The following is a 27,698-nucleotide window of genomic DNA, read 5'->3' on the forward strand; positions in this document are numbered from 1 at the left end:
CCTTGGCAATTGTGGAGAGACAAATCTCTTTGTGTGTGCACGTGTGTGTGTGTGTGTGTGTGTGTGTGTGTGTGTGTGTGTGTGTGTGTGTGTGTGTGTGTGTGTGTGTGTGTGTGTGTGTGTGTGTAATACAATGGTGCATTTATTTCATTTCTGGAAATCTTATCATTTTAGAAAACTAAGTTGTTTATCTCTCAAGCAAATGCAACTGTTGCATGTAAACTTTACCAACAGCATAGTGGATGAGGCTAAAAACGCCACCTGACAAATCCAGCTCTGACTAACCTGATGAGCTTAAAGTCTTACATTTCAAAGCCTGTGTGTGTGTAAGTGTGCTTGTAAGCCTGTGACCATCTGTGTGTGCTAAAGAAGAGAGTTTTATCCTCTCAACTCGTCACCACTGCCCTGGTAGGCAGTCAGTCCACTCAACAAGTTGCAGGTGTCTTCGCTGCACTGTTTGACCACTAAGGTTTGAGGAGAAGGCATAAAATGATCGAAGAAATATATGGATACAAACACATGAATGCTCTACCACCAACAGAAAGTTTTTGTTTGAGGATTCTAGAGGACCTTGTCTAACCAACTACAGAGAATACTTATGGACTTTTGGAGGGTTTTTTTGTGTCACATTTAAATTCAAAAATGGGCTGTTCTCCATCCAAAGGGAAGTTATTTTCAAAGCCAGAAGGACCTGGACTTCAAAAAGCTCTACTAGTTGAACCCTCAAAGGACAGTGTGAATTCTAGACCTGCAGAGGAGGTGAACTCATGTTTGAGGACCAAAGAGGAAGATAATGAACTTCCACTACCCACTGAAGAACATTCTACAAAAAATACAGCAGGGTGTCAGTTGGCCTCTGACACATCTGTCCAAAATATACTGGACACTAAAGAAGCAGAGGTGAATGTGACTCACCAAGAGGTAGAACAAAAAGACAAGAGCAAAGGGAAGAAAAATAAAGGTAATAGCAGAACTACTGAAAAGCAGAGGATGCCCTCTATTCTCCAGAAAAAGATGGATTTCCCCCCACCCATGGTGAGGGCTCACCAAGCAGCATATGCCTTCCTGAACCAAAATATCTCCAAATATGAGACCCTGTTAGGCCTGCTGGACCAGGCTGCCCAGACACAGTTGTCTCTCCAGCCCATGATATCTGCTGTGATGTTGCGATTTGAGGAGATCAACCAGGCACTAGAGGAGATGGCTGAGGAGGGGGAATTGATGTGGAAGGAACATGGGGACTACATGGCCATGCCTTCTGGGATGATGACCCCCCCTGTTATGTCAGTTAAACCTGGCACTGATGCAGCCAACTCTCCTGATCCACCTCCAAATCTATTACAACAACTGCTCCATCATTCAACCGAGAAAATTAGGCTTGTGGGGGGCTCAGTCCAGGCAATGGGTGATACCACACTGGACCAGGCAGTGGAATATTTTTCTTCTATTTCTAAACTGATGGTTGAGAAGCTCCAGGCCAAGCAGGACGCAGAACAAAGGTTGACTCATGTGTTGGCACAAGTAGAGGTAGCTGCCATGGGGAAGTCTCACCCTGAGGACTCCACACTGCACAGTGAGGACAGCGGCATTGGGGGAGAGAATGAGAGTCTGCTAGGGTTTGATAGGCACCACAGCTTCCATGGAAGTATATCTAGCCAAGTAGCCCGAAATAAAGATGGTGATAGGCTAAAAAGGAAGAGGTCAAACTCATCACCTTCAAATCTCAGTCAACCACTTCTCTACATGCATGCAAAAAACATGCAGGATAGACAGCCAGCAGTTACACAACCAATGACTGCTATCTCTTTAAACAAGTCTGAACACTCCACCATATGTGTCAACATAATGATGGAGCTACAAAAGAGCCAGAAAGACTTGGATCAGCGAATGAAAAAGATGGCTATAATTGAAGGAAAGAAAGTGTTGGTTGGGCCTCCCTATAATCTGTACAGAGCTGGACTGAGACGACATTCATTAAGCGCATCAGCGGGTGCAGAAAAGGGAAGAATAATTAAATCACCTTGTTGCTTACCAATGTTAGCACCCCAACCTCCGAAGCACCATTCTGTCAGAAGGCTAATAAATACCTTTAGCCAAGGGGCTGATGGGAAACCAGGGCAGAGCCTTGCAAATGTTCCATCTCATATCAGGAGGAACAGAAAACCTGGCATTGTTCTGTTAACTGACACAGTAAAGAGTAACGACAGGTGTTTAGTCATCAATGGCAACAATAACAACAACAGCTGGCCTGATGACAGGGATGATTTGGATGTGGACAACCTACCACCTCCGCCCCCAGAGGTTCTGCTGGACAACTCCTTCCAGAGTACTGAAAGCATACCAAGTAATGTGGAAGGGTTGCTGGCAGACTTGGTTCAGAGTCCCCCAATGATAAACCAAAAGACTGGAGTCTCCCAGCGCTTGAAGGCGTCTGTGCACAATGTGGAAGTACTGCCAAACCGAGACAATTTGAGGCACAAATTGACCAGTGTCTTGCCTGCCCATCCTGTCAAGAAGGATGCTATTATATCAGCTCAAGATGAAGAGCAGCAACCAGAAAATGATCTTGAAGCGGCAATGGAGAACGCTAACTGGTTCTATGAACAATCCTGCAAGATCAAACACCTGTTCAATGCAGCAGAATCTCCTGACAAGATAAATATTGTAGAACTGAGAAGTCAAGGACCTCCACCCCATCAAGCCACAATGGGCCAGAGGTGTGAAAGCAAAGAATATTGTGAGGGTGAGATTTTCTCTTGTAGCCTGCCTGTGACCGCACCACCTGTCTCTAGAGTCCGCCTACCACCATATTGTCCCTCTGTCCACCACAGATTTCCAAGCCCTCCTGTGTTTAGACCTCTAACCACCTCTAAGCCCTCTTCTCGCCCAAGTTCTCCAAGAACTGTGACACGTGCCAACGACAGCAACACTAAAAAGATCATTCCATCTGTATCCTTCAATGATGCTCGTTTGGTCTTCTGTCAAAGTGAGTCACAAAACTCTCAGACATGCTTGTCATTGGAAAGTTCTGTGCCTCCCATACCTTGGGGAGAGGTCTCCCGTGGCAGGATACCCACACGAGAGAAAGACAACTCTACCCGCCGCACCCAATCAGAGCAGAGGCCTAATTTGACTTCTCATTCAAATTTTTCCGAAGATGGTAGTTCAGCCCCTGCTCAGGAAAACGGGAGTGAGCCTGATTCTACAAAATATAGGTAATGCTGTGGTTATAGTTATTTCTCTTTTCAAAAAGTACCACCTATCCTTACTTTTTCTAAGTATGACTGAATATGTATTAATACAATCAATAAATCAATATTAATTGTTAAAAAAATACTTTTTAAGTCTTTATTTGAACAAAGAGAGAGTTATTAATGTGGTGTACATAATTTTAGGTCTTTTAGTGTCTAAATTGTTGTCCCAATTTACTCCGAATTGTTAATTGGAAACAAAATAAGGATCAGATAATTGTGGTACAGGCATTATTGGTATATTTGAATTACCTAGTAAGGTTAGTTTATCAATGGGGGGTCATTTACTTTAAATTCACACATGCTCCTGACTCAAAACAGATTACAGCATACAATTGGTTTATCTGTCTGATGCCCAATAACAAAAGTCATACTAAATTGCAACAGTAGCTTGTCTTTTTCTTCAAGATTAGACTAAATGCATCTTGTCATAGTATTTTTTTTTTTAAATCACCTGACTAATCTTTTCAACTTATGTTGAAACTATATTAAGCACCAACAGGGTAAGACAAGATATACATAGCTTTCCAGTAATGTTTTATTGTAAGCAAGCCCTGGCTACTAATATTGTCTGAAACTGAGAGTATCTAGCAGTTCTCCTCTGGAAAAGTGGATGCACTCACTGGCATGTAGGAAAAAAATGAAAACAAATTCTATTTATATACATCCACTTTTGTTCATACTTGGAACAAGGGAAGGATTTTTTTCATCATATATACTGTGCACTTAACTGGACAGCAGAGTAGACTTGGGACCTGAGGTGAGACATCTACTTGGACACACACAAGAACAAACAAAAGCAATAATTGTTTTTTTTCCAGTCATATGTTGATGCATTTATATGTAAGTCTAGTATGTCCTTATACCTCATGCATATAAATGTATATTCAATATACTTGTATGTTTAAAGACTAAAGTGAATAGGTAACAGGTAGAAAATAGTAAAAAGGTTGGCTAGTTAGAAGATCCAATAAAAATTACCAGGAACTGACCAACAGCACCTAACCCAAATAATGTGCAGCAGAAAAGAGAAAATAAAATAAATGTTTTAAGATGGGGTAGAGGCAATGCTGGATTACTCACTGTTTAAAGCAGGCAACTTCCCTGTACGAGACCCAAGAGTCCCTTGTTTACTATGTGGCATTTGTCAGCATAGAATGCACATTTTCTTTAACACCAAAGTTCAATATAAACTAAGGCATTACAACGTATTTCATTTCCATTAAGCTGGAAAATGAACTTTCAAGAGACAGATTTAAAAAAACAACAGCCAAAATCAGTGCAGAAGAAATCAAGAGTTTTGTTCCTTATCGTTGGTCAGGTTTCATCCTTACAGCATCTTTCATAGGACCCTCACTGTCTTACTGACTTCACAAAACAACTTGTTATGCAGACGTATTGTTGAAACAGCCCAAATTAAGATAAACCTGATGACATTAGTTCAAAATCATATTTTGGTGAGTATTTTCTCTGTATTTTCATGTTTTAGGGAGATGCCCTTCGTGAAAATCTGTTTTATTGTATTTTGTGCTTACTTGGTACGTATTTTTACATAAACCTAGATAAAGCTGTCTCTCCGTACAGAGGTCAAGAGTCTGCTTTATCTCAGGTTAATATTTCAATTTTAAAATCTAAGATTTATATTCTTGTAAATTTGTACTATTGGAGAGATAAAGTGTGACTTATCACTTTTTGTCAGTTCTTATTTAAGTGTTTACACTGCAGTTAAAGCTTTTTCAAACTGTTTTCCTTTTACTCAAATCTAGAGTGGTCAGTTTTATGTTACCTCCTGCCAATTGAGAAACCACGTGGCCTAATCCAGCTTAGATGAAACCTCCTACCCCACTCTCCTCCTCTAAAGTTAGATGAGCTCTTAAACCTGCTAGTCCACATAATCTAATAAACACTTAAAACTCCTTTTCCCCTCCTTTCTTGCTCACCTATAGGCTGATGACGGGAAATGATGCCCAGTTGGACCTAAGTGTGCTGTGACAACAGCCTAGAGCCCCGCTGTGATTGGCCAGGGTTTCTAAAGAGAAATATCATGTGGGAAGAGAATGGAGAAGGGGATTATGGATGAGCGGGGTAGTCAAATTTAGCCACTGTCTCCTTTCCTTCTTTTCATAATAAAATAGGTTTGTTCCAACTTTGGTTTAAGATTTTTACGATATTGTATTAATTAAAGCAGTATATAAGGGAAGGAGCATTATTCTTTGATTGATTAGCAGGATTTCTTTGTGTCCTTTTTTAGAAGCATATCTAGTCTATATTGAATGTTAGATCTCTACATTTGATTAGTTTGAAGTTAAAGATACACAAACAAATTCTGCTCTAGCATCCCATTGCAACCCCAAATGTATTTTTTAAATAACATACCTGTCATATGTACTTCTTCATATCTGTGTAATCACATTTTCTACTTTTATTTTGTTCTGATACGAGTGAATATCTGTCCAAAGCCAGTCTTATCATTTTCTTGTTCTTTTTATTTATTTATTGGGGGTGGGGTGGGGGGTTGATTCTGTTCTAACAAAATGATAAAACAGTAGCTGAGAACACTTCTAGTGATGGATTTCTAACAAAACGCAGGAATGGCTTACCTAACAGCTGAGGACTGAGAAAGCTGTTATCTGGTGAATATAAATCAGGAAATTAAGTTTCTAGACAGTAAAGCTACCTTTCTGGATAGCTCAGTTCTTGACACATTAGAGTCCTTGGTCAAAGTAGTAATTGTAATAAAGATGATTTAAAAATCGTTTTTTGGCTACTAAGTGAATGTGTGTGTGTGTGTGTTTGTGAATGTCAATTGTACTGTAAAGTGTTTAGAGTTTTTCTTGGATTTTACCAAATAGTTGTATAGATTATGTAATGTGTCTATATGTTGTGCTTAAGCAGGGGCAGATATTTATAGTATATAGTATGTATATATATATATATATACACTTTGCTGGTGCTGGCAATAGGGTCCTTGTGATGTGCTGGGCCCTTGTCACCTGGCTCTCTGACTGGATATGATCCTTCCACCCCTCCTGAACAGTCTGTCTCCTAGAGGAGAAATAATGTGTTTTCCATACTCATAACTACACAGTTCAATACAACAACAAGACTAATGTCTTTACTTTTCACAAGTCTAAATACGAGAGGGCTTTTACATCATCATTACTCAGAGACAAAAACGAACAAACTTACGTGAGAGTCTGTGCCTCTGTCTGACTGTCCCTTCCTGTCTGTGCCCAGCTCCTCTCTCTGAGTTGCCTTTGCCTGATGACACATTTGTGAAACATTTCCATAAGCACTTTATCACTTTCTTATATCAATTTGCATTTGATATTGATGGGGTTCTTTAACTTTGTTGTTGTTTTGGTGCAGTGAAAAAGGATTGTATATATTTTCTTACTGGAAGTAAAGTTTTTTACTGGAGTAGTAGAGAAGAAACATTATGAACATTATGAAGCCTTCCAGACACTGAACATATATAACAGCGTTTGTTGTAATTTGCACCATGGCAGCAATTTTATATGCAGTAAGAAAAGATAATGCACTTAGAACCTATGTGTTTTGGGTAAGTTAATCTTAAATATTATAGAAATATTACACCATTATCCTCTACAAAAGATCACATGTTTTTAAATGAAAACATACATATGTATATACACAGTATATATACACATCTGGTATTTATAACAAAGCAAACAGTTTCCTGTCTTACATGTGTTGTAGAAGAGGCAGCTGCACGTACCAAGGTGGCCCAGGTTAGATTCAAGATTGTGAGTTAAAACAAACATAGTCCCATACTCCATACTCCCCTGTCCCCCCCAGGTAATCTGCTCTGAAGGTACATTGCTTCAACTGGAGCACAGAAAAATGGGGAAGAGGGGAGAGGTGGGTAGAGAAGAGGGGAGAGAAGAGAGAGAGAGGGAGAGGGAGGGGAGAGAGGCCATATTTATAACTTAAAACGGCCATATTTAAGCTCAGTCAGACTGGTTGTAATAATGACAATAATAATAACAACGGTATTTAGAGATATAATGATATCATTAATGGTAGCAGCATGTGTGAATAATATTAACAATATTTGTAATAGTTGAATAGAGAGAGAGAGAGAGAGAGAGAGAGAGAGAGAGAGAGAGAGAGAGAGAGAAGGAGAGAGCACAAAAAAAAAAACATATACTCCAGGAGGGCTGAATGTGCAAATGATAATATCTGAGTAGGAGCCTCCTACTAACTATAAGTTTAATCAAAAGTGAACATTTTACATTCAATCTTAAATGTAGAGATGGTATCTCAGGTGTCAAAATAATGAAGACCTCATGTTTGGAGCAGCCTATTTTGTGCCATTCTTTAGGATGTGGAGGAGAGAGACTGGATAACAACATCCTAAATTCTTTAATGAGATGTGATGATCATATCAATAAAACACCTCCAGTTCAGCTTCCTCTGATGAGATGACAGTACAACAGAACTTTGTGTGGGATTCTTTATATTCTCAGGTTCAGTTTCTTTCCATTTACTTTAATTTCTGCTGTTTTTAGAGGTGGTAGTAAAATTTTTAAAACATAATTTGAAAACTATTAAATTAGAATTAGGTGATGTATCAATTTCTGCTGTTAACACTTCAAAAGATAATATTAGATATACAAACTCTTAAGGGTTTACTTAAGCTCTGACACAGTTTATGTGATTGAATAGTTTATGTTTAACACATACCCAACATGATTTAACTGTACTGAATACATTTTCCATTGACTACAGAAGACTTGCCTGGTTTTTGCACATTTTACTTATAATTAATTAAACATGACATTTTGGTGAATTAATGTTTTGCGGTCGTCTCTTTACCATAAGAGTTAAGTCTAAAGCCTGGGTGGAGGAACAGAAGCTGCTCTTACAGTCAAAATGTTTAACAGTGTGTAGTTTGACTGTAATGACAGTGGTGGAGGTCAGAGGCAAACAGTCCAGGAGACATTATTCATCACAATCCATGTAGCAGCTCACATCTGTTCTAAAATCTCTTCATGTTCTGCAGATTAAAACACAGTGTTAAAAAATGTATTTAGACAACACTATTTAACGTAAGCGTACACTCTAACTTCAGCAACTCTTTACTCCTCTGAAATATGTGGACATGTGTACCACTGGCTTTTCAGATTACTTAAACATTACGAACTTTACTTTGTATGATGGAAACTAACTGTGTTTACTAGCTGTTCTCAGCACAGTCGGGAGCTTTGTGTAGTCAGTAGTCGGTGTAGGTAGGCGTGTTTATAGTCCTGGGTTTCAGAGGTCTGACCCTCCTCTTTAGATCATCCTTTTTCTCCAAAACCTCCCTACCACATTAAGTGGAAGTTAATGTGTTGAGTTCAGTTCACTCCATGTGTTGTGGGTGGCGCGTGATCAAAGTCAGTGTTCATGAGGTCCAACAACATCTGACAAAAACCTGACCTACAAAAGGTCATGAGGAATAGTAATACATAAATAGTTCAAGCTTTGTTGTACAAAATTAGTAGTACAAGTAGTTCAAAATCTAATTAAGATAAGTAAAGATTATTATTCAAACTAGGGTGCAGCACTGTGCAGGGCGGAGCACTTGTGAACTCTGGGCGTGATGCAGCCGTGGGGCAACGAGCGGACAGGGACCGGACGAAACGGATCTGTGTTGCGTGCGTTTTGCGCGCCGCAGGAAGGATAAATGCGTAACTTTCTTGGTCAGTCATGTGCCGCTGGATCACCCCCACTAATCATGCAATATGGTCCATGCCATCAAGTGTAACCCACACGGTTAATATATGAAAGTTGTCATACGATGCTTATTTGCTGTTACCAGTAGGTATCACTATAACTAAATAAAGACTAATAGATTTGTTCAGGTCAGGGCTCTGATGAAGCGTGACAAATTTTGGCCGATTGGACAATGTACAGTGGAGTTACAATAACTTCCTTTTCATGCCAAATCAGTAGGTGGCGCTATGACCCTGAGTAATTTTGACAAATGGATCTTTTCAGGCTGGGATTATACTGTAGGTGGGAATTTTGGTGCTGATTGGACAATGCACAGTACAGTTATGATAACTTTGTCTCCTTTGGCAAAGGATCTACCTTCACCGCACCTCAATGTTTACATAGTTTGAGGAAAAGTCACAATTCTAACCATGAAGTATCATGTATATTGTAAACCAGCCAGGAGCAGTGCATCAAATTATAAAACACTTACTGTCGCCAGCATGTGGCGCTATGACGATGAGTAAATATCGACATATGGATCTGATCAGACTAGGACTTTGATCGTGTGAGAGGAGTTTAGGGCTGATTGGACAAAGCACAGAGGAGTTATAACAAATGCCTCTTTTTTTGGCAAATCATCAAAATTTGATGCCACGCCACAGTCACAGTGTGACGAACAGTTAAACTTTGACTTAGTTTTAATCTCCATGGAGTTAAGAGGACACACTTACTGAATTTAAAGTTGATCGGATTAAAGCTCTAAGAGGAGTTCGTCAAAATACAAAATGTAATTCAAAATGGCTGACTTCAATCAATCAATCATCAATCAAATTTTATTTGTATAGCCCATATTCACAAATCACAATTTGTCTCATAGGGCTTTAACAAGGTGTGACATCCTCTGCCCTTAACCCTCAACAAGAGTAAGGAAAAACTACTTAAAAACCCTTTTAACAGGGAAAAAAGAACGTAGAAACCTCAGAGAGAGCCACATGTGAGGATCCCTCTCCCAGGACGGACAGAAGTGCAATGGATGTCAAGTGTAAAGGAGAACATCAAGATAAAGGTTTTAGCAGCATTGATTAGGGTAAACATTTTGAAGTATAACTGAAGGTCAGTGAATTGGTGGATTAATGTCATTAATGGTCAAGTGTCTGAGGAGAAATACTATGTATCGAGCAGCCTGTTTGATCTTGTTCCTAATGACATGACACATGTCCCTACAGATTTTTGTGCATGTCGTGGGAAACATGGTGCTGGGGCTGCTCTTTAGGGGGCGTTTTTGAGCCCTTTTGCCACGCCCATTCCTTAAAACCGTATTAATGTCTTCGGGGGGGTCTGTTGTTACACACATGAAGTTTAAAGGGGACATAGCATGCAAATTCCACTTTGTTAGTGCTTCTACAGGTTAATGTGGGTATCTGGCATGTCTACCAACCCAAAAACTCTGGGGAAAAAACACTTGCGCGTTTTGTTATAGTTCCTCTAAGTCAGAAACGTCATGCTTGAGCGACTCGATTGCGCTTCCTGGGTATTGTGTCGTAACAATACACTGGAAGTCTCCCTACATGGTCTTGGCCCACCCCCTGTCCCGTCCCGTCCCGCCCCCACACTCGTTACTCCGGGTTTACACGGAGGCTGCGAGGCAGCGCAGCGCCGTTCCCAAGCACGCAGCCGGGCTGTTCACACGGGACGAGCATTTCTCCGCTGGTCAGCCCGCGATTCACTCACATGTGGCATTTGTCTGGATCGTTGGGACTGGGAGGCTGCAGCAGCTGCTCGGGAGCGACCCGCGCTCTCCCGTGCGTGAGCTGGAATTTGTGTCAGCGCCACACAGCCAACAGTGTGGAGGACTTCCGCAGTGTTCAGCGCTACTGTAACCCCGAACCCCGACATTCAACGGGTACAACAACAAGCGGAGAAAGCAGAATCGCGGGCTGACCTTATATGTACAGTCTATGGGGCTGACCAGCGCGGAGAAATGCTCGTCCCGTGTGAACAGCCAGGCGGCTGCGCGCGAGAACGGCGCTGCGCTGCTCCGCAGCGGTCTTCCACACTGCCAGCTGTGTGGAAGACTTCCGCAGTGTTCAGCTCTACTGTATGCCGGGTTACAGTAGTTCCGCCGGTTACAGTAGTTCCGCCGGCAGTAGTTCCGCCGGGTTACAGTAGTCGCCGGGACACGGACGCGGAAGTGCCGCTGCGAGGCAGCGCAGCGCCGTTCTCCAGCGCGCAGCCGCCTGGCTGTTCACACGGGACGTGCATTTCTCCGCGCTGGTCAGCCCCATAGACTGTACATATAAGGTCAGCCCGCGATTCTGCTTTCTCCGCTTGTTGTTGTACCCGTTGAATGTCGGGGTTCGGGGGTAAATGATGGTCTTCATAGCCCCCCCTTCTTTCTCTCTCTGTCTGTCTGCTTGTGTGCTTGTAGTGGATGGGCAGAGGGGGACATTTAATTATGTGATTGGGAAAATTAAAACTCCAGGACAACAAGGGAATACAAAGTATGGGATGCATATTTGATAATTTATATCATATAAAATATGTAATTTATATCGTTTAAAATCATGGGGGGAGAGGGGGGAGGGGGGAGCTGGCTCATTAGCATTTAAAGGAACAGGCAGTCAAAACAGGTCGCTCTGTGGAGGGCTGTTTTATACAGGGTAAAAAGGGTGCTGTTTTAAATGATCCTTGTGGTATTTTGACCAAAGTATGTTACAGACATTTCATTAAGACCCCAAGGAACCATATCAACTTGTGGTAAAATGGGCATGCTATGTCCCCTTTAAGGGAGATTGAACAATGTGCATTGAAGTTACAGCAATTTACGCCACGAACACGATGTTTGATGAAAACACACAGTTCTCAAACTGTTTCATCATCAATGTCTTGAGGTCCTTCTCACAAAGTTTGACATGGTTGTGGTCAATGGACGAGAAGAAGTATATTAAAGTGTAAGATGTGCAAAAAACAAGACACTTCCTGTTGTCACCAGACGGCACTGTGATCATAAGTCAATATTTCAGTGTAGATGTCGTCAGGCCAGGACTCTTGTCATACATGTGAAGTTTGGAGAAGATTGGACCATGTATGTCCGAGATACAACAACATTGTGTTTTCATGGGGAGTCATACAAATTTGACGCCACGCCACTGGTCATACCGTGTGAGGAAAACTCACAATTTGAGTTAGATTTAATCTCCAGCTTGTTAAGATGACACTCACTGATTTTGAAGTTGATCTGATCAAAGCTCTAGGAGGAGTTTGTTAAAATGTGTCAAACGGCCACTAAATTCAAAGTGGCCGACTTCCTGTTGCCTTTATCATACAGAGAGAGAGAGAGAGAGAGAGAGAGAGAGAGTGAGTTCAGGTAAGCCCTGTACCAACCCTAACTATAAGTTTAATCAAAAAGGAACATTTTACATTCAATCTTAAATGTAGAGATGGAGTCTGCCTCCCAAACCCAGAGTAGGAGCTGGTTCTACAGGACAGGAGCCTGGTAGCTGAAGGCTCTACCTCCCATTCTACTCTTACAGATTCTTGGAACCACAAGAGAGCCTGAATTTTGGGAACGAAGTGATGGACAATATGGTGTTATGAGCTCTTTGATATATAAAGCGGCTTGACTGTTAAGTGCTTTATATGCGAGGAGCAGGATCTTGAATTCTATTCTGAATTTGACATGAAGCCAATGCAAGGACAGGAGTAATATGATATCTCCTTCTAGTTCCTGTCAGCACTCGTGCTGCAGCATTTTGTACCAGCTAGAAGCTTTTCAAAGACTTACTATGACATCCTGATAATAAAGAATTACAGTAATCCAGTCTATAGGTAACAAATGCAAGGACGACTTTCTCAGCATCCTTCTGAGACAGGATGTTCCTAATTTTCATAATATTGCGCAGGTGGAAGAAAGCTGTCCTAGAGACATGTTTTATATGTGGGTCAAATGACATGTCCTGGAGCTAGGGGCCAAACTAACACCATCCAAGTTTATCTGAGATGTTTAGGGCCAATTACAACAAACTCAGTTTTTTCTGAATTTAAAAGTAGGAAGTGTTGGGTCATCCATGCCTTAATGCTCTTGAGACATTCCTGAAGTTGAACTAAGTGAACTAAGTGACACCTGGGTGTCGTCTGCGTAACAATGGAAGTGTATGTGGTGCTTTCTGATGATGTTGCCTAAAGGGAGCATATATAAGGTGAAGAGTATCGGTCCATGGACAGAACCATGTGGAACTCCACGACTAACTTTTGTGCATGGAGGAGTCATTGCTAACATTAACAAATTTAAATCGATCTGATAAATATGATTTAAACCAGCTTAATGTTGTTCCTTTAATCCCAACATGTTGTTCCAGTCTCTGTAACAGAATCTTGTGGTCTATGGTGTCAAATGCTGCACTAAGATTCAACAGGATGAGTATAGAGACAAGTCCATTATCTGATGCCATGAAAAGGTCATTAGTAACTTTTCATAGTGCTGTTTCTGTTCTGTGATGGATTCTAAATCCTGACTGAAAGTCTTTCAACAAACCATTACTATTTAAGTAATCACATAGCTGGTTAGCAACAGCTTTTTCAAGGATTTGGGAAATGAAGGGCAGGTTTATTATGGGTCTATACATAGCTAAAACCTCTGGATCAAGAGTGGGCTTTTTAAGCAGAGGTTTAATTACCGCTACCTTAAAAGCTTGTGGTACGTAGCCGGTTGACAAAGACATATTAATCTGATTTAATATGGAACTGTCAACAAGACAATAGACAAGTCGTTGGTTTAGAAGATGAAACTAGTGAGGTCAGTTCAGGAAGATCAATTGAAGAAAAGTGGTCCAAATATAGATCTGGTGCCAAAGGTGGTTCTATGGTTTCTAAGGAGGCTGAGGATTTTCTTCCTTGATGGTTATAATTTTATTTGTGAAGAAGTTCATGAAATCATTGCTTCTCAGATTTAGAGGAATAGATGGATCAGTAGATCTATGACTCTCTGTCAGTCTGGCTACAGTGCTGAAGAGGAACCTGGGGTTGTTCTTATTTTATTTCTATTAATAATGAATAATAGGAGGTTTGAGTGCTTTCTTGTAATTTATCAATGAGTTAGGCATAGCAGAAATGTACGCATGTGTTGGCATGGATGTCAACCATGAGGGGTTTGAGGGTTGGCAAGTTTGAGCAGAACTATATACTAAATATATTTAAATATAATTTAAAAGCTCTCATATATGATTGTTTTTTGCTACCAATAAATCAGTTAAAATCAGCTACAGTTGTGGAATTTCATGGCACTATATTGTTGAAATTGACCGATGAATTATAAACCAATAAACAATTTAACGAAAGCCAAAACTGTTATATTTCAATATGAACATTCTCATATACTCTATTGTCAACTAAGTAATCTATCTCAACTGTTATAGTTGAAGAATTTATGACAATAAATGATGAGGATGAAAGGGCATACATTTTTATGGTTATTTAATACATTTGGTAAATGCATTAGTAAATTAAATTATTGTTGTCTAATAAAGCCTATTTTTATTTAAATAAATGGAGTTTTAATATATTGTGCTTTAAGTTAAAAGGGTGTGTGTTTACATTTTCTAGAACAGCCGGGCACAGCCTAGTGATTAATTGCTGACGCACTGTTTGTGAATGAGGCCCAGTGTGAGGTCCCTAACCAGTAGCACAAGGTATTCAACATCTTTTCCTGTTTATAACTAAAATTAAAAGGTTACAAATGTAACTGGTACCTTTTGATCTTCAAACAAATTGATTATTTCTTCCGAGACACCACAACCTCACAAGAAATTGACAATATCTGTCAGTTGTTCTGCCATCATGGACCTGTAGAGTACTGTAAGGGTTTTGTATTCTGTATTCTTTATGAAGAGTGTTTTCTGTTTTGTCATTACCTCGTGTTTCTTGATTTCCTTGTGTTTATGTTTGTCTGAGTTGTTTCGGTGTCCCTGTGTTCGGTTTCCTGTTTTATTTTGTAGTCTCTGTTCATAGTGTGTTTTCTCTCGTCACTTCTTGTTTTATTTTGTTGTCTGGGTTCTTGTGTCTAGTGTCTAGTTTTACTTCCTGTCTGTGATTGTCTGCACCAGTCCTCATGTGTTTCACCTGTGTCCAATTGCCCCTGCCTTCCCTGTGTGTGGATATAAGTCTCTGTGCTCCCCTTTGTCCTTGTCGGATCGTCGTCATTATGTCCTGTCCTGATCTCCTGTGTTTCTGTATCCTGTGTCTCCTGAGCTCCCGTCCTCTTCTCCTGTGTAAGCCTCCTGTGTTTTCTCCCGTGTGCTTTTGTTTTTTTCAGTTTGACTTTTGAGATTCCTGCGTTTATTCTTATTTTTTCTGTTGGACATTTCCATTAAAAATACTCTTTTGTTTAAACTCTGCATCCTGGGTCCATCTGCCTCACCTACCCTGACAGAACGATCCGACCAAGAATATAGACCCAGCAGAGATTCGTTTTTTTTGCAAACAAGTTTTTTCTTTGGATGCCCTGGTTTACAAGCTTTGTTCACCGGGCAACCAGCACCAAGCTGAGACCCTGAAATAAATCTCAGTTCTTCAGGCATGGCTGGAGGACCGACCTTGGGTGAGCCATTTTGTCCCGCACCTTCTGGTGGTGCAGGACAAGCTAGAGGACTTCCTCAACCCTCCAGTCCCATCCACTGACCCGTACCTGGGAAGCTGTTGGGCTTATGGAGGACCCCGTAGCCTCCAAAAGGTTTCTGCTGGGGGTGGCAGACGTCGGAGAGGGGGCGTCCACAGCAGGAATCCCTCTCCTCTACAGCCTGTTCACAGGCACCAGCCTCCAGTCCCATCCACTGATCCGTACCTGGGGGGCTGTTGGGCTTATGGAGGACCCCGCAGCCTCCAAAAGGTTTCTGCTGTGGGTGGCGGACGTTGGAGAGGGGGCGTCCACAGCGGGAGCCTCTCTCCTCTGAAGCAGGCTCACAGGCACCAGCCCCCAGTCCTGGCTGGGTCCCAGTCTCCTCCTGTCCGCTCCAATTCCGGCGTCGGGGGTCCCGGCTCTCATCACTCCCATTCCTGTGCCGCGCCGGAGGGTCCCGGCTGACGTCACTCCAGTTCCGGCGTCGGGGGTCCTCGCAGTGTCTACTCCAGTCCCTGTTCTGTGCCGGAGGGTCCCGGCAGACGCCACTCCAGTTCCGGCGTCGGGGGTCCCGGCAGACGCCACTCCAGTTCCGGCGTCGGGGTCTCGGTAGAAGTCACCTGTTCCGGCATTGGGGGTCCCGTCAGCGGCTACTCCGGTTCCTGCCCCACGTCCGGGGCTGAGGTCTACGCTCCTTGATGTTTCTGGACAGCTGCAGAAGCGGCTATCTCCTGAGTCCCCGTGCTGCGTCCCTGACTGGCCTCCGGGCCGTCCGCCTGAGTCCCAGTGCCTCGTCCCTGATCGGCCACAGTGCCGTCCCCCCAAGCCTCTGTACTCTGTCCCTGATCGGCCACGGTGCCGTCCGCCCGAGCCTTTGTTCTCTGCCCCTGACCGGCCTCCGCGCCGCCCGCCCGAGACTCTGTACTCTGTCCCTGATCGGCCACGGTGCCGTCCTCCCGAGCCTCTGTTCTCTGTCCCTGACCGGCCTCCGCGCCGCCCGCGCCCCTGTGCTCTGTCCAGGATTCCCTCCTCCGGATCCCCCCTCCTCCCTCCCGTCTCTGTTTTCGCTTTTTGGCCGTCTAGAATCCGGCTCTTGAGGGGGGGTGGGGGTTCTGTAAGGGTTTTGTATTCTTTAAGAGTGTTTTCTGTTTTGTCATTACCTTGTGTTTCTTGACTTCCTTGTGTTTGTTTGTCTGAGTTGTTTCTGTGTCCCTGTGTTCTGTTTCCTGTTTTATTTTGTAGTCTGGGTTCTTGTGTCTAGTGTCTAGTTTTACTTCCTGTCTGTGATTGTCTGCACCAGTCGGATCGTCATTATGTCCTGTCCTGATCTCCTGTGTTTGTCTCCCGAGCTCCCGTCTTCTCCTGTGTAAGCCTCCTGTGTTTTCTCCCGTGTGCTTTTGTTTTTTCAGTTTGACTTTTGAGATTATTTTTTCTGTTTGACATTTCCATTAAAAATACTTTTTTTTTTTTTTAAATATAATTTCTTTGATTTCATGCTTTCCACCATGGGGTTTGCTTACAATCTTTAACCAACAAAATGATATGATAGTACCATGGCATCATGAGTCAAGCTAAATTAAACATTTAAGTTGAGTTTTTATAAAAAGATTAAATGATGGATTGTAGATCACATATTGTGGAGCAATATGGGCTATACAAATAAAATTTGATTGATTAACTTTATGGTCTATAATCTGATAGGGTGTGACCCTCTCGTCCTGGTCTTGGCATCACATTAATAGTTGCTTGGTACATTGTTTGAGGGAGAGCATGATGTCTACATGCATTGTTGATTACATTTAAAAAATAACTAATTAAAATTTTTAATTTAGAAAGGGCATTGGGTTAAAGTTCATTGTTATGCCAGATTTATATACATTTTCATAATATGCTGCAAGTTTCTGATACATTTTTTTCATTGTCTGTTTCCTTCAATGTAACTGTCTTTTTTACAACTTTTGACTGAGGTATTCAATTGTTTATCAGTTGTATTTGCTGAAATATAGGATATTTTGTTTGTATTGTGCTTAAAGTCTTGAACTTTTTTAGGAAGAGATTGTCATATTACAATTTTTAATTCATGCAATTTTTCTAGGTCATTCTCGGCATTGGTTTGTTTATGAATTTCTCTGAGACAACTGATTGATTTTTCTACTCTGTCAATCTCTTTATCTAGCTTCTTTTTCACTGAAAATGACACCATGACCAGAATTGGATTATGACAATAAATGATGAGGATGAAAGGGCATACATTTTTTAAAAAAAGCCCACGATTAAAGACCCACCAGCTCACGTTTCAAACAGATTCTCTCCACTCAACGATGCACCCGTTGAGAAGCAAACTCTGGTCATTGGTGACTCGGTTCTGAGAAACGTGAGGTTAGCGACACCAGCGACCATAGTCAATTGCATTCCAGGGGCCAGAGCCGGCGACACCGAATCCAAACTGAAGCTGCTGGCTAAAACTAAACGTAAATACAGCAAGATCGTAATTCACGTCGGCAGCAACGACTCCCGGCTTCGCATGTCGGAGGTCACTAAAGTTAATGTGGAGTCAGTGTGTGCTTTTGCAAAAACGATGTCGGACACTGTAGTTTTCTCTGGACCTCTTCCTAAAACAACAGGTGATGACATGTTTAGGCGCATGTTCTCTTTTAACCGCTGGCTGTCGAGGTGGTGTCCTGTAAACGGTGTGGGCTTTGTAAATAATTGGCAAACTTTTTGGAGGAAACCTGGTCTTGTTAGGGGAGACGGCGTCCATCCCACTTGGGATGGGGCATCTCTCTTATCAAGGAATATTACCCAGTCTATTAAATGACAACCCAGGGTTGGGACCAGGACGCAGAGCTGCAGTGCTACACACTTCTCTGCGCTCCATCTGGATCAGTCACACAACCACAACCCCATAGATTGTGTCTGTCCACCGTCCCATTACATTATTTAATTCAAACAATAACAGAGGGAGAATTCCACACAAAAATCTAATACAAATTAACACAACCGCTGCAACAACTCAGGAAACAAAGACTTTTAAATGTGGTCTTTTAAACATAAGATCATTATCATCAAAGGGTATTTTAGTTAATGAAATAGTGTCAGCTCATAAAATAGATTTATTGTCCCTCACTGAGACGTGGCTGCATCCTGATGAATATGTCAGTCTAAATGAATCTACCCCCAGTCATGTAAATACACACGTTCCCAGAGAATTTCCCTACAACTCATTTGAATGTCTTGTTCTTAGTCTTCCACGCCAATCCAAGAAACACCAACAGCCAATCATATTTGCTGTAGTTTACCGTGCCCCTGGGGCTTATTCTGAATTTTTAACAGAATTCCCTGAGTTCTTATCAAACCTAGTCCTAAAGACCGATAAAATTATTATTGTTGGTGACTTTAATATTCATGTTGACAATAATAAAGATAGCCTTAGCATAGCATTTATTTCGATATTAGACTCAATTGGTTTCAGTCAGTGTGTACACCAACCTACTCATTGTTGTAACCACACACTTGACCTTATATTATCATACGGTGTCAAAATTGAACATCTAACGGTACTTCCGCGCAATCCAATTCTAGCAGACCATAATTTAATAACCTTCAATTTTTCACTATCAGAATATATGCCACTAATAATAAACTAATTTTCTAGATGTAATCGGAAATAATTCCGATTACATTTAAACCCGTACTATCCGTCGATATAAACAACAAATTCATTAAAAACCCTAGCTCCACTGAGATTGACCATCTCGTCGATAGCTCTGTAGACTCATTACGATTAACATTAGACTCAATAGCGCCTCTAAAAAAGAAACATATAAAACATAGTAAATTAGCTCCGTGGTATAATTCCAAGACACATGAGTTAAAACAAGTATCAAGAAAACTAGAAAGGAAGTGGCGCTCCAGCAACCGTGTTGAATATCTCCTAGTCTGGAAGAATAGTGTTAAAGCATATAAGAAGGCCCTCCACAAAGCAAGAGCTGCCTACTATTCAAAACTAATAGAAGAGAATAAAAACAACCCCAGGTTTCTCTTCAGCACTGTAGCCAGGCTGACTGAGAGTCACACCTCCACCGAACCCAGTATTCCTCGATCCCTAAATAGCAATATCTTTATGAATTTCTTTAATGATAAAATTCTAACTATTAGAAATCAAATCAAACATCTCCTGCCCTCAATTGGCACTAATACCCCATCAAGCACAGAAATCTCAGAAACGGCTGAGAATCCTACCGATTATTTAGACAGCTTCTCTCTGATCACCCTCGATCAGCTGACCAAAATAATCTCATGTTCTAAACCAACAACTTGTATCTTAGATCCCATTCCTACAAAATTACTTAAAGAAATTCTGCCCCTAATTGATAGTTCGTTACTGAACACAATACATCTGTCATTATCATCAGGATATGTACCACAGTCTTTTAAAATAGCTGTAATCAAACTCCTTCTCAAAAAAACCACCCTAGACCCAGAGGTTTTAGCCAACTACAGACCGATATCCAACCTCCCCTTCCTGTCTAAAATCCTAGAAAAAGTTGTAGCCAATCAGCTGTGTGAGTTTCTCCAGGAAAATAATATATATGAAGACTTTCAGTCAGGGTTTAGAGCGAATCATAGTACAGAGACAGCCTTGGCAAAAGTCACTAATGACCTTCTAATAGCTTCAGATCAGGGGTTTGTGTCTGTCCTCGTTCTGTTAGATCTTAGTGCAGCATTTGACACAATTGACCATAACATTTTATTACAGAGACTAGAACAGTTAATTAGCATTAAAGGAACCGCCCTAAACTGGTTTAAATCCTATGTTTCTGATCGCTCCCAATTCGTGCAAATTAATGATGAGTCATCTGTGCGCACCAAAGTTAACCATGGTGTTCCACAGGGCTCTGTGCTCGGCCCAATTTTATTCTCATTATATATGCTTCCACTCGGAAACATTATCAGGACACACTCTGTAAATTTCCACTGCTATGCGGATGACACCCAGTTATACTTGTCAATAAAACCTGAACAAAGTAATCAAATAACTAAACTCCAAGCATGTCTCAAGGACATAAAAACCTGGATGACCCGCAATTTTCTCTTATTAAACTCAGATAAGACAGAGGTTCTAATACTTGGCCCTAAACACCTTAAAGATACATTATCTAATGATATAGCTGCGCTAGACGACATTGCCCTTGCTTCCAATGAAACAGTCAGGAACTTGGGAGTGATCTTCCATCCTGATTTGTCCTTTAATTCTCACTTAAAACAAATTTCTAGGACCGCCTTTTTCCACTTGCGTAATATCTCCAAAATCAGACATGTCCTTTCTCAAAAGGATGCAGAAAAACTAGTCCATGCCTTTATTACATCCAGACTGGATTATTGTAATTCCTTATTATCAGACTCCAGCAGTAAGTCGTTAAAGACTCTGCAGCTTGTCCAAAATGCCGCATCACGTGTCCTGACAAGAACCAAGAAAAGAGAGCACATTTCTCCAGTATTAGCTTCGCTACACTGGCTTCCAGTTAAATCTAGAATAGAATTTAAAATTCTCCTCCTCACCTTCAAGGCCCTTAATAATATGGCACCATTATATCTTAAAGAGCTGTTAGTACCTTATCAACCCACTAGAGCACTGCGCTCCCAGAATTCAGGCTTACTTGTCGTCCCTAAAGTCTCTAAAAGTAGAGTAGGAGCCAGAGCTTTCAGCTATCAAGCTCCTCTCCTGTGGAATCATCTCCCACTTTCAGTTCGGGAGGCAGACACCATCTGTACGTTTAAGAGTAGGCTTAAAACCTTCCTTTTTGATAAAGCTTATAGTTAGAGCTGGTCCAGGCTTGTCTTAGACCCGCTCTTAGTTATGCTGCTATAGGTCTAGAAGGTCGGGGGATACATGACACACGGAGCTTCTCTTTCCAGCTTCTCCTTCCTCTTCTCAATCGTTATCACATCAAAGTAATTCATATCCCATCACTACATGTTACTGACTTGACTTCTTCCCCAGAGTCCCTTTGCCTTATCGTTCGCAGATCCAGGGCCGCAGCTGTGGCCACATCATGGATTAGGATCTATGGATCACGTATCAGAGATCGTAATGGTGGATCCAGTATGGCGGATTCTGCATCGTGCTGGCTGATCGTGATAATAAAGGCAGATCCTTTATCGTGTTGGCATCTGATAGTGGTGGTGGACCACGACCGAGGTGGCAGCTGATGATGGATCCTAATGGCGGCAGTGGACAATGACTGTGGACTATAGTGGCATCCGATCTTGATGGTGGATCATGATCTTGCTGGCTGCTGACCATAGACTATGATTGCTGCAGGACTGCTCGATACATAGTATTTCTCCTCAGACACTTGACCATTAATGACATTAATCCACCAATTCACTGACCTTCAGTTATGCTTCAAAATGTTTAACCATTATCAATGCTGCTAAAACCTTTATCTTGATGTTCTCCTTTACACTTGACATCTATTGCACTTCTGTCCGTCCTGGGAGAGGGATCTCTCACATGTGGCTCTCTCTGAGGTTTCTACCTTCTTTTTACCCTGTTAAAAGGGTTTTTAGTAGTTTTTCCTTACTCTTGTTGAGGGTTAAGGGCAGAGGATGTCACACTATGTTAAAGCCCGATGAGACAAATTGTGATTTGTGAATATGGGCTATACAAATAAAATTTGATTGATTGATTGATTGATACATTTTTAGGGTTATTTAAAACATTTGGTCAATGCATTAGTAAATTAAATTATTGTTGTCTAATATTTAATGCATTATATCAAAGAGTGAGATTACATTACATTTCCTTTAGCTGATGCTTTTATCCAAAGCGACTGCATTCAACCATGAGGGTACAACCCAGAGTAAGTACAATTTTCTTAAAAAAAGCCAAACTACAAGTGCTACATGTAAGTGCCATATAATTGCAACTAAACTGACATTTATTTATTTATTTTTTCTTTAACCAAGGTGTAGTCAGAAGATGTGTTTATCAATCACAGTTTATAAGACATAGGGACTCAGCTGAAGATGTCAAGTCAGTAACATGTATTGATGAGATATTAATTTCTTTGATTTGATAAGGAGGGAGAAGAGGAAGGAGAAGCTGGGAAGAGAAGCTCCTTGTGTGCGACATTCTAGACCTATAGCAGCATAACTAAGACCAGGTCCAAGACAAGCCTGGACCAGCTCTAACTAAGCTTTATCGTAAAGGAAGGTTTTAAGTCTACTCTTAAACGTACAGAGGGTGTCTGCCTCCCGAACTGAAAGTGGGAGAGGATTCCACAGGAGAGGAGCTTGATAGCTGAAAGCTCTGGCTCCTACTCTACTTTTAGAGACTTTAAGGATGACAAGTAAGCCTGAATTCTGGGAGCGCAGTGCTCTAGTGGGTTGATATGGTACTATCAGCTCTTTAAAGGGGACATAGCATGCCCATTTTACCACAAGTTGATATGGTTCCTTGGGGTCTTAATGAAATGTCTGTAACATACTTTGGTCAAAATACCACAAGGATCATTTAAAACAGCACCCTTTTTACCCTGTCTAAAACAGCCCTCCACAGTGACCTGTTTTGAGTGCCTGTTCCTTTAAATGCTAATGAGCCAGCTCCCCCCTCCCCCCCATGATTTTAAACGATATAAATTACATATTTTATATGATATAAATTATCAAATATGCATCCCATACTTTGTATTCCCCTTCTGTTGTCCTGGAGTTTTAATTTTCCCAATCACATAATTAAATGTCCCCCTCTGCCCATCCACTACAAGCACACAAGCAGACAGACAGAGAGAGAAAGAGAGGGGTGGGGGGGGGCTATGAAGACCATCATTTACCCCCGAACCCCGACATTCAATGGGTATAACAACAAGCGGAGAAAGCAGAATCGCGGGCTGACCTTATATATTCAGTCTATGGGGCTGACCAGTGAGGAGAAATGCGCGTCCCTGCTGCGCTGCCTCGCAGCCTCGCTGCGTCCGGTGTAAACCCGGCGTAACGAGTGGGGGGGCTCTGTGTGTTTGTGCCAGTGTTACAGTAGTGCTGAACACTGCGGAAGTCTTCCACACTGCTGGCTGTGTGGCGTTGACACAAATTCCAGCTCACGCATGGGAGAGCGAGCGGTCGCGCCCGAGCAACTGCTGCAGCCTCCCAGTCCCAACGCAGTCAGACAAATGCCACATGTGAGTGAAGCGGGCTGACCAGCGGAGAAATGCGCGTCCCGTGTGAACAGCCAGGCGGCTGCGCGCTTGGGAACGGCGCTGTGCTGCCTCGCTGCGTCCGGTGTAAACCCGGCGTAACGAGTGTGGGGGGGGCGGGGGGGATGAGGTGGGGGGTGGGCCAAGGCCATGTAGGGAGACTTCCAGTGTATTGTTACGACACAATACACAGGAAGCTCATTCGAGTCACTCAAGCATGACGTTTCTGACTTAGAGGAACCATAACAAAATGGGCGAGTGTTTTTTCCCCAGAGTTTTTGGGTTGGTAGACATGCCAGATAGCCACATTAACCTGTAGAAGCACTAACAAAGTGGAATTTGCATGCTATGTCCCCTTTAAGGTATAATGGTGCCATATTATTAAGGGCCTTGAAGGTGAGGAGGAGAATTTTTAATTATATTCTAGATTTAACCAGAAGCCAGTGTAGTGTAGTGGAAAAATAACTAAGTATAGTGGAAAATGACTAAGTGTGGTTATTTTAAAGTTGAAGAGTAACTTTTTGCATACCTGTCTAAGACTCCATGACCTGAAATGTTTATGACCTGAAACCTGTATGACCTTTTTATATACCTGTATGACCTTTCCATTACTTATTGACTGTCCAAACAACCCAATGGAAATGTATGCAAATCAGTTTCCTGTGTATTAATTCCTGTCTCAAACTGCACCTACAGAACCAGTCTGAACTGGTTCAGGCAAACAGCTTTAGTTCTCCTATATAAGATCCTTGCATTTGACTGTTCTCCATCTTCACTCTGAGATCCTTGTGACTCTCTGTGTTGATCCTTTCTGCAGAAAGCCTCTATTAAATACACAAAGACAAATTTGGTGTTCCAGCCTCTTGTATTTCCAGATTTCCATCACAGTAGTGAAGCTAATACAGGAGAAATGAGGTCTCTTTTCCCGGGTCTTGTCAGGACATGTGCTGCAGCATTTTGGACAAGCTGCAGAGTCTTTAACAACAAGAAGGGGAGGTTAGATATCAGTCTGTAGTTGGCTAAAGTCTCTGGGTCCAGGGTGGGTTTTTTGAGAAGGGGTTTGATTACAGCTAGTTTAAAGGACTGTGGTACATATCCTGATGATAATGAGAGATTGATTGTGTTCAGTAACGTACTATCAATCAAGTATTTTTGTAGGAATGGGATCTAAGATACAAGTTGTGGGTTTAGAAGATGAGATTATAGTCGCAAACTTTAGTCTGCAGCGGAAGATGTGTAGACTTTCTGCTGTCCTGATGTCAATTGGGAGCTCATTCCAACATTTGGGAGCAAGGACAGCAAACAGTCATTATTTTGTTGAGTGGCTAGCTCGCAGTGAGGGAGCAGCAAGCCGATTGGCAGATACAGAGCAGAGTGGACGGGCTGGGGTGAAAGGTTTGACAATGTCCTGGATGTAGACTGGACCCGATCCGTTCACAGCACAGTATGCAAGTACTACTGTCTTGAAACGGATGCATGCAGCCACTGGTAACCAGTGAAGGGAGCGGAGGAGCGGAGTAGTGTGAGTGAACTTAGGTAGGTTGATTCTGGATGAGCTTCAGAGGTCAGATAGCACTAGCAGGTAAACCTGCCAAGAGGGAGTTGCAGTAGTCTAGTCGTGAGATGACCCTAGCCTTGACCAGAACCTGTGCCGCCTTCTGAGTGAGAAGGGGACGTATTCTCCTGATTAAGCTGGGGGCAGGAGACTCGCATGGCCTAACTGCCTACATCCAATTGTGTATCCTAACGGAGTAAACACTCCGTGAATTAGATACTGTTTAGCCATTTATTGGTCCAACAACTATACTCCTGTTCACACACTGGCTGGCTCCAACACCTTGCAGGGCAGCAAAAGTAAACTCTTTTAGAAAATAAAACATATTTCATTGCAGAAGAAAATAATGATACAAAGGAGTATGTGAAACTATATAAAACATATGTTGCCAAAATAAAGATTACTGTGCAATTAAATTAACTACAGAGACCTCAACAACTGCCGGACCAATACACGGCTAACTAGCCAAAATCAAGGACAATATTCAAGGGCTAAACAGAGTGCTCACCACTAAAAACAACAGTGAATTGTAGCTTAACATCTTAATAAACATAATATACAACCAGGTTAACAAAATGGGTGGTTTAAGTTTGAATATGTTATAATGTTGAGAGCCGTCATGAACCCTGCTAACCCTGCAGGGAAGCAAAAGTAAACTGAGATACGTGGCATTGTGCACAAGACAAATCTCAGAGCTACAGTGTCCCAGCAAGGACAAACAGTGCAAATGGCTAGATTCTCTAGAGGGTAAACAGCTCAACTGTTTATGGCCCTGGCCGTATTGTGTTTTATTTCTATGTTTTTGTGTGTCTGTATTTTGGGGTGAGTGTGTGTTCCTTTCAGGAGAAGACCTTTGTAGTGCCACCGGCAGGTCCCCTCCTGATTGGCTGGATGGGCTGATTCTTGCTGGGAGCTGTGCTCTGCTGATTGGCCCCTCCGCAACAGGCTGCAGGTTAAAGCATCCAGGTTTCCCAGTCATCAGGAGGACAGCGACTTGACAGCAGTGGCCTCGGTTCTGTCCTCGTCTTTTGGTTTATGTGTTTATTTCAATAGGGTTATCCAGCAGTTTACTTTGAAGGGAGAGATTCCTTTGTTCGTTGTTTTGGGCCTGGGTTCACCCTGAGTAATACTTGTTTCAGTTTACCTACACTTTTCACTTTTGTGTGAGTAATAAATTATCTTGTTATTGGATTATTAGTGTGTTCATTCTGGTTTTAGGGACAGGGAAGAGAACCAGTTTTTGTATACTTTTATGCTGCACTCCTACCCTAGACGGGAGCATAAAAGCAACAGTGCTACCCAGTGGTGCATAAAGGCTACTACCTTACATCCACCCTATCTTTAATTGATGGCATCCCAGCCATCATAACAGACAAGATAAAACTAAGACCAGTGACAAAGAAACGTGAGATGAAAGAAGGACCACGTGGTATAGAAAAATGTATGCGTTTAGCTGTTATGTAGGTGAGTGCATTTTTGCTTTAAATATGTCCCACAGCTTGGGCATAAGCCTGTGACAGACAGTCATGTAGAGTCTAGACATACTCGCTGTATCCACATGGCTGGTCATCATGGGGGAGCGTGTGTGTGTGTGTGTAGGTGCCAGGTTAGAGAAAGTAGCTTGCATGCAAAGAAAGACTGTGAAGAGCATAACATAACTATCATTAACTTTCAAATAACTTGTAACCAAAATATCACAGCAACACAAATCAAACTTATAAACATCACACGGAATCGAATAAACAGTCTTTGCTTAGCCTAGTATAATTATTAAGCCCAGTTGTGTTACCTGTCCATGGAAAGGGAAAAAAAGGTTGGTCTCCAGAACAAAGAAAAGCATGTGGTCAAGGCTTTGACTATACATGTAGGCCGAACTGTAGTTCACAAATATCAGGTCCCAACAATCCTCATCTACACAGGAAGGGGTCAAGGTCAGAGTTACTCCCAAGTGCCTTGGAGACAGTACATTTCTTCTGCTGGGTGAGGTGAGAGGTGGTAACTACGAATGCCTCACCTTATGGCTGGGGGGCAGTATGGCAGAAGGGGTCATTCCAAGGAGTTTGGAGCCCTTAGTGGAGAGGGCAGCACACCAATGTCATAGAACTCTGTACTGTCTACTTGCCTTCAGCTCTGGGCATGGCTATTGAGAGGGATAAGCTGTGAGCCCTCAGTTTGTTCAACCATCAATGAGGATCGTTTGTGGAAACGGTTGGGCTGTATTTTCTTCATGGTTCAGAGATGGTTCCATTACCTCCAGATTCTATTTGGCTGCCTGTGAAGTCAATATCGTTAGGGTCACGTGTTTGTTTTGGTGCCTCTGTGGAAAAAAAGCGGTATGTTCTAATCTTCTGTCTGGGTCT

At 42.0% G+C, this 27,698-nt stretch overlaps 2 protein-coding genes across 2 annotated transcripts; one reads left to right on the forward strand and one right to left on the reverse strand.

The window, feature by feature from the left end:
• The first annotated feature begins 385 nt into the window (after window positions 1-385).
• Window positions 386-6,007, forward strand: LOC118099047. Its single transcript, XM_035143299.1, has 2 exons — window positions 386-3,215; window positions 5,198-6,007. The coding sequence occupies exons 1-2, from the start codon at window positions 643-645 to the stop codon at window positions 5,241-5,243; spliced, it is 2,619 nt and encodes an 872-aa protein (XP_034999190.1). The 5' UTR covers window positions 386-642; the 3' UTR covers window positions 5,244-6,007.
• Window positions 6,008-6,139: 132 nt separating this feature from the next.
• LOC124851207 (keratin, type I cytoskeletal 9-like) lies at window positions 6,140-27,476 on the reverse strand. Its single transcript, XM_047338181.1, has 4 exons — window positions 27,461-27,476; window positions 15,655-16,697; window positions 6,441-6,512; window positions 6,140-6,296 (listed from the first exon to the last, which is right to left on the reverse strand). The coding sequence occupies exons 1-2, from the start codon at window positions 27,474-27,476 to the stop codon at window positions 15,760-15,762; spliced, it is 954 nt and encodes a 317-aa protein (XP_047194137.1). The 3' UTR covers window positions 6,140-6,296; window positions 6,441-6,512; window positions 15,655-15,759.
• Window positions 27,477-27,698: the final 222 nt, after the last annotated feature.

This window comes from Hippoglossus stenolepis, chromosome 20, assembly GCF_022539355.2.
Source record: "Hippoglossus stenolepis isolate QCI-W04-F060 chromosome 20, HSTE1.2, whole genome shotgun sequence".
NCBI classification, from domain to species: domain Eukaryota; kingdom Metazoa; phylum Chordata; class Actinopteri; order Pleuronectiformes; family Pleuronectidae; genus Hippoglossus; species Hippoglossus stenolepis.

Excerpts from the sequence above, each read along its gene's own strand:
- LOC118099047 (XM_035143299.1), top strand. The coding sequence starts at position 643 with ATGGGCTGTTCTCCATCCAAAGGGAAGTTATTTTCAAAGCCAGAAGGA. Across the intron at positions 3,216-5,197 it reads CCTGATTCTACAAAATATAG|GCTGATGACGGGAAATGATG; the intron begins GTAATGCTGTGG and ends GCTCACCTATAG.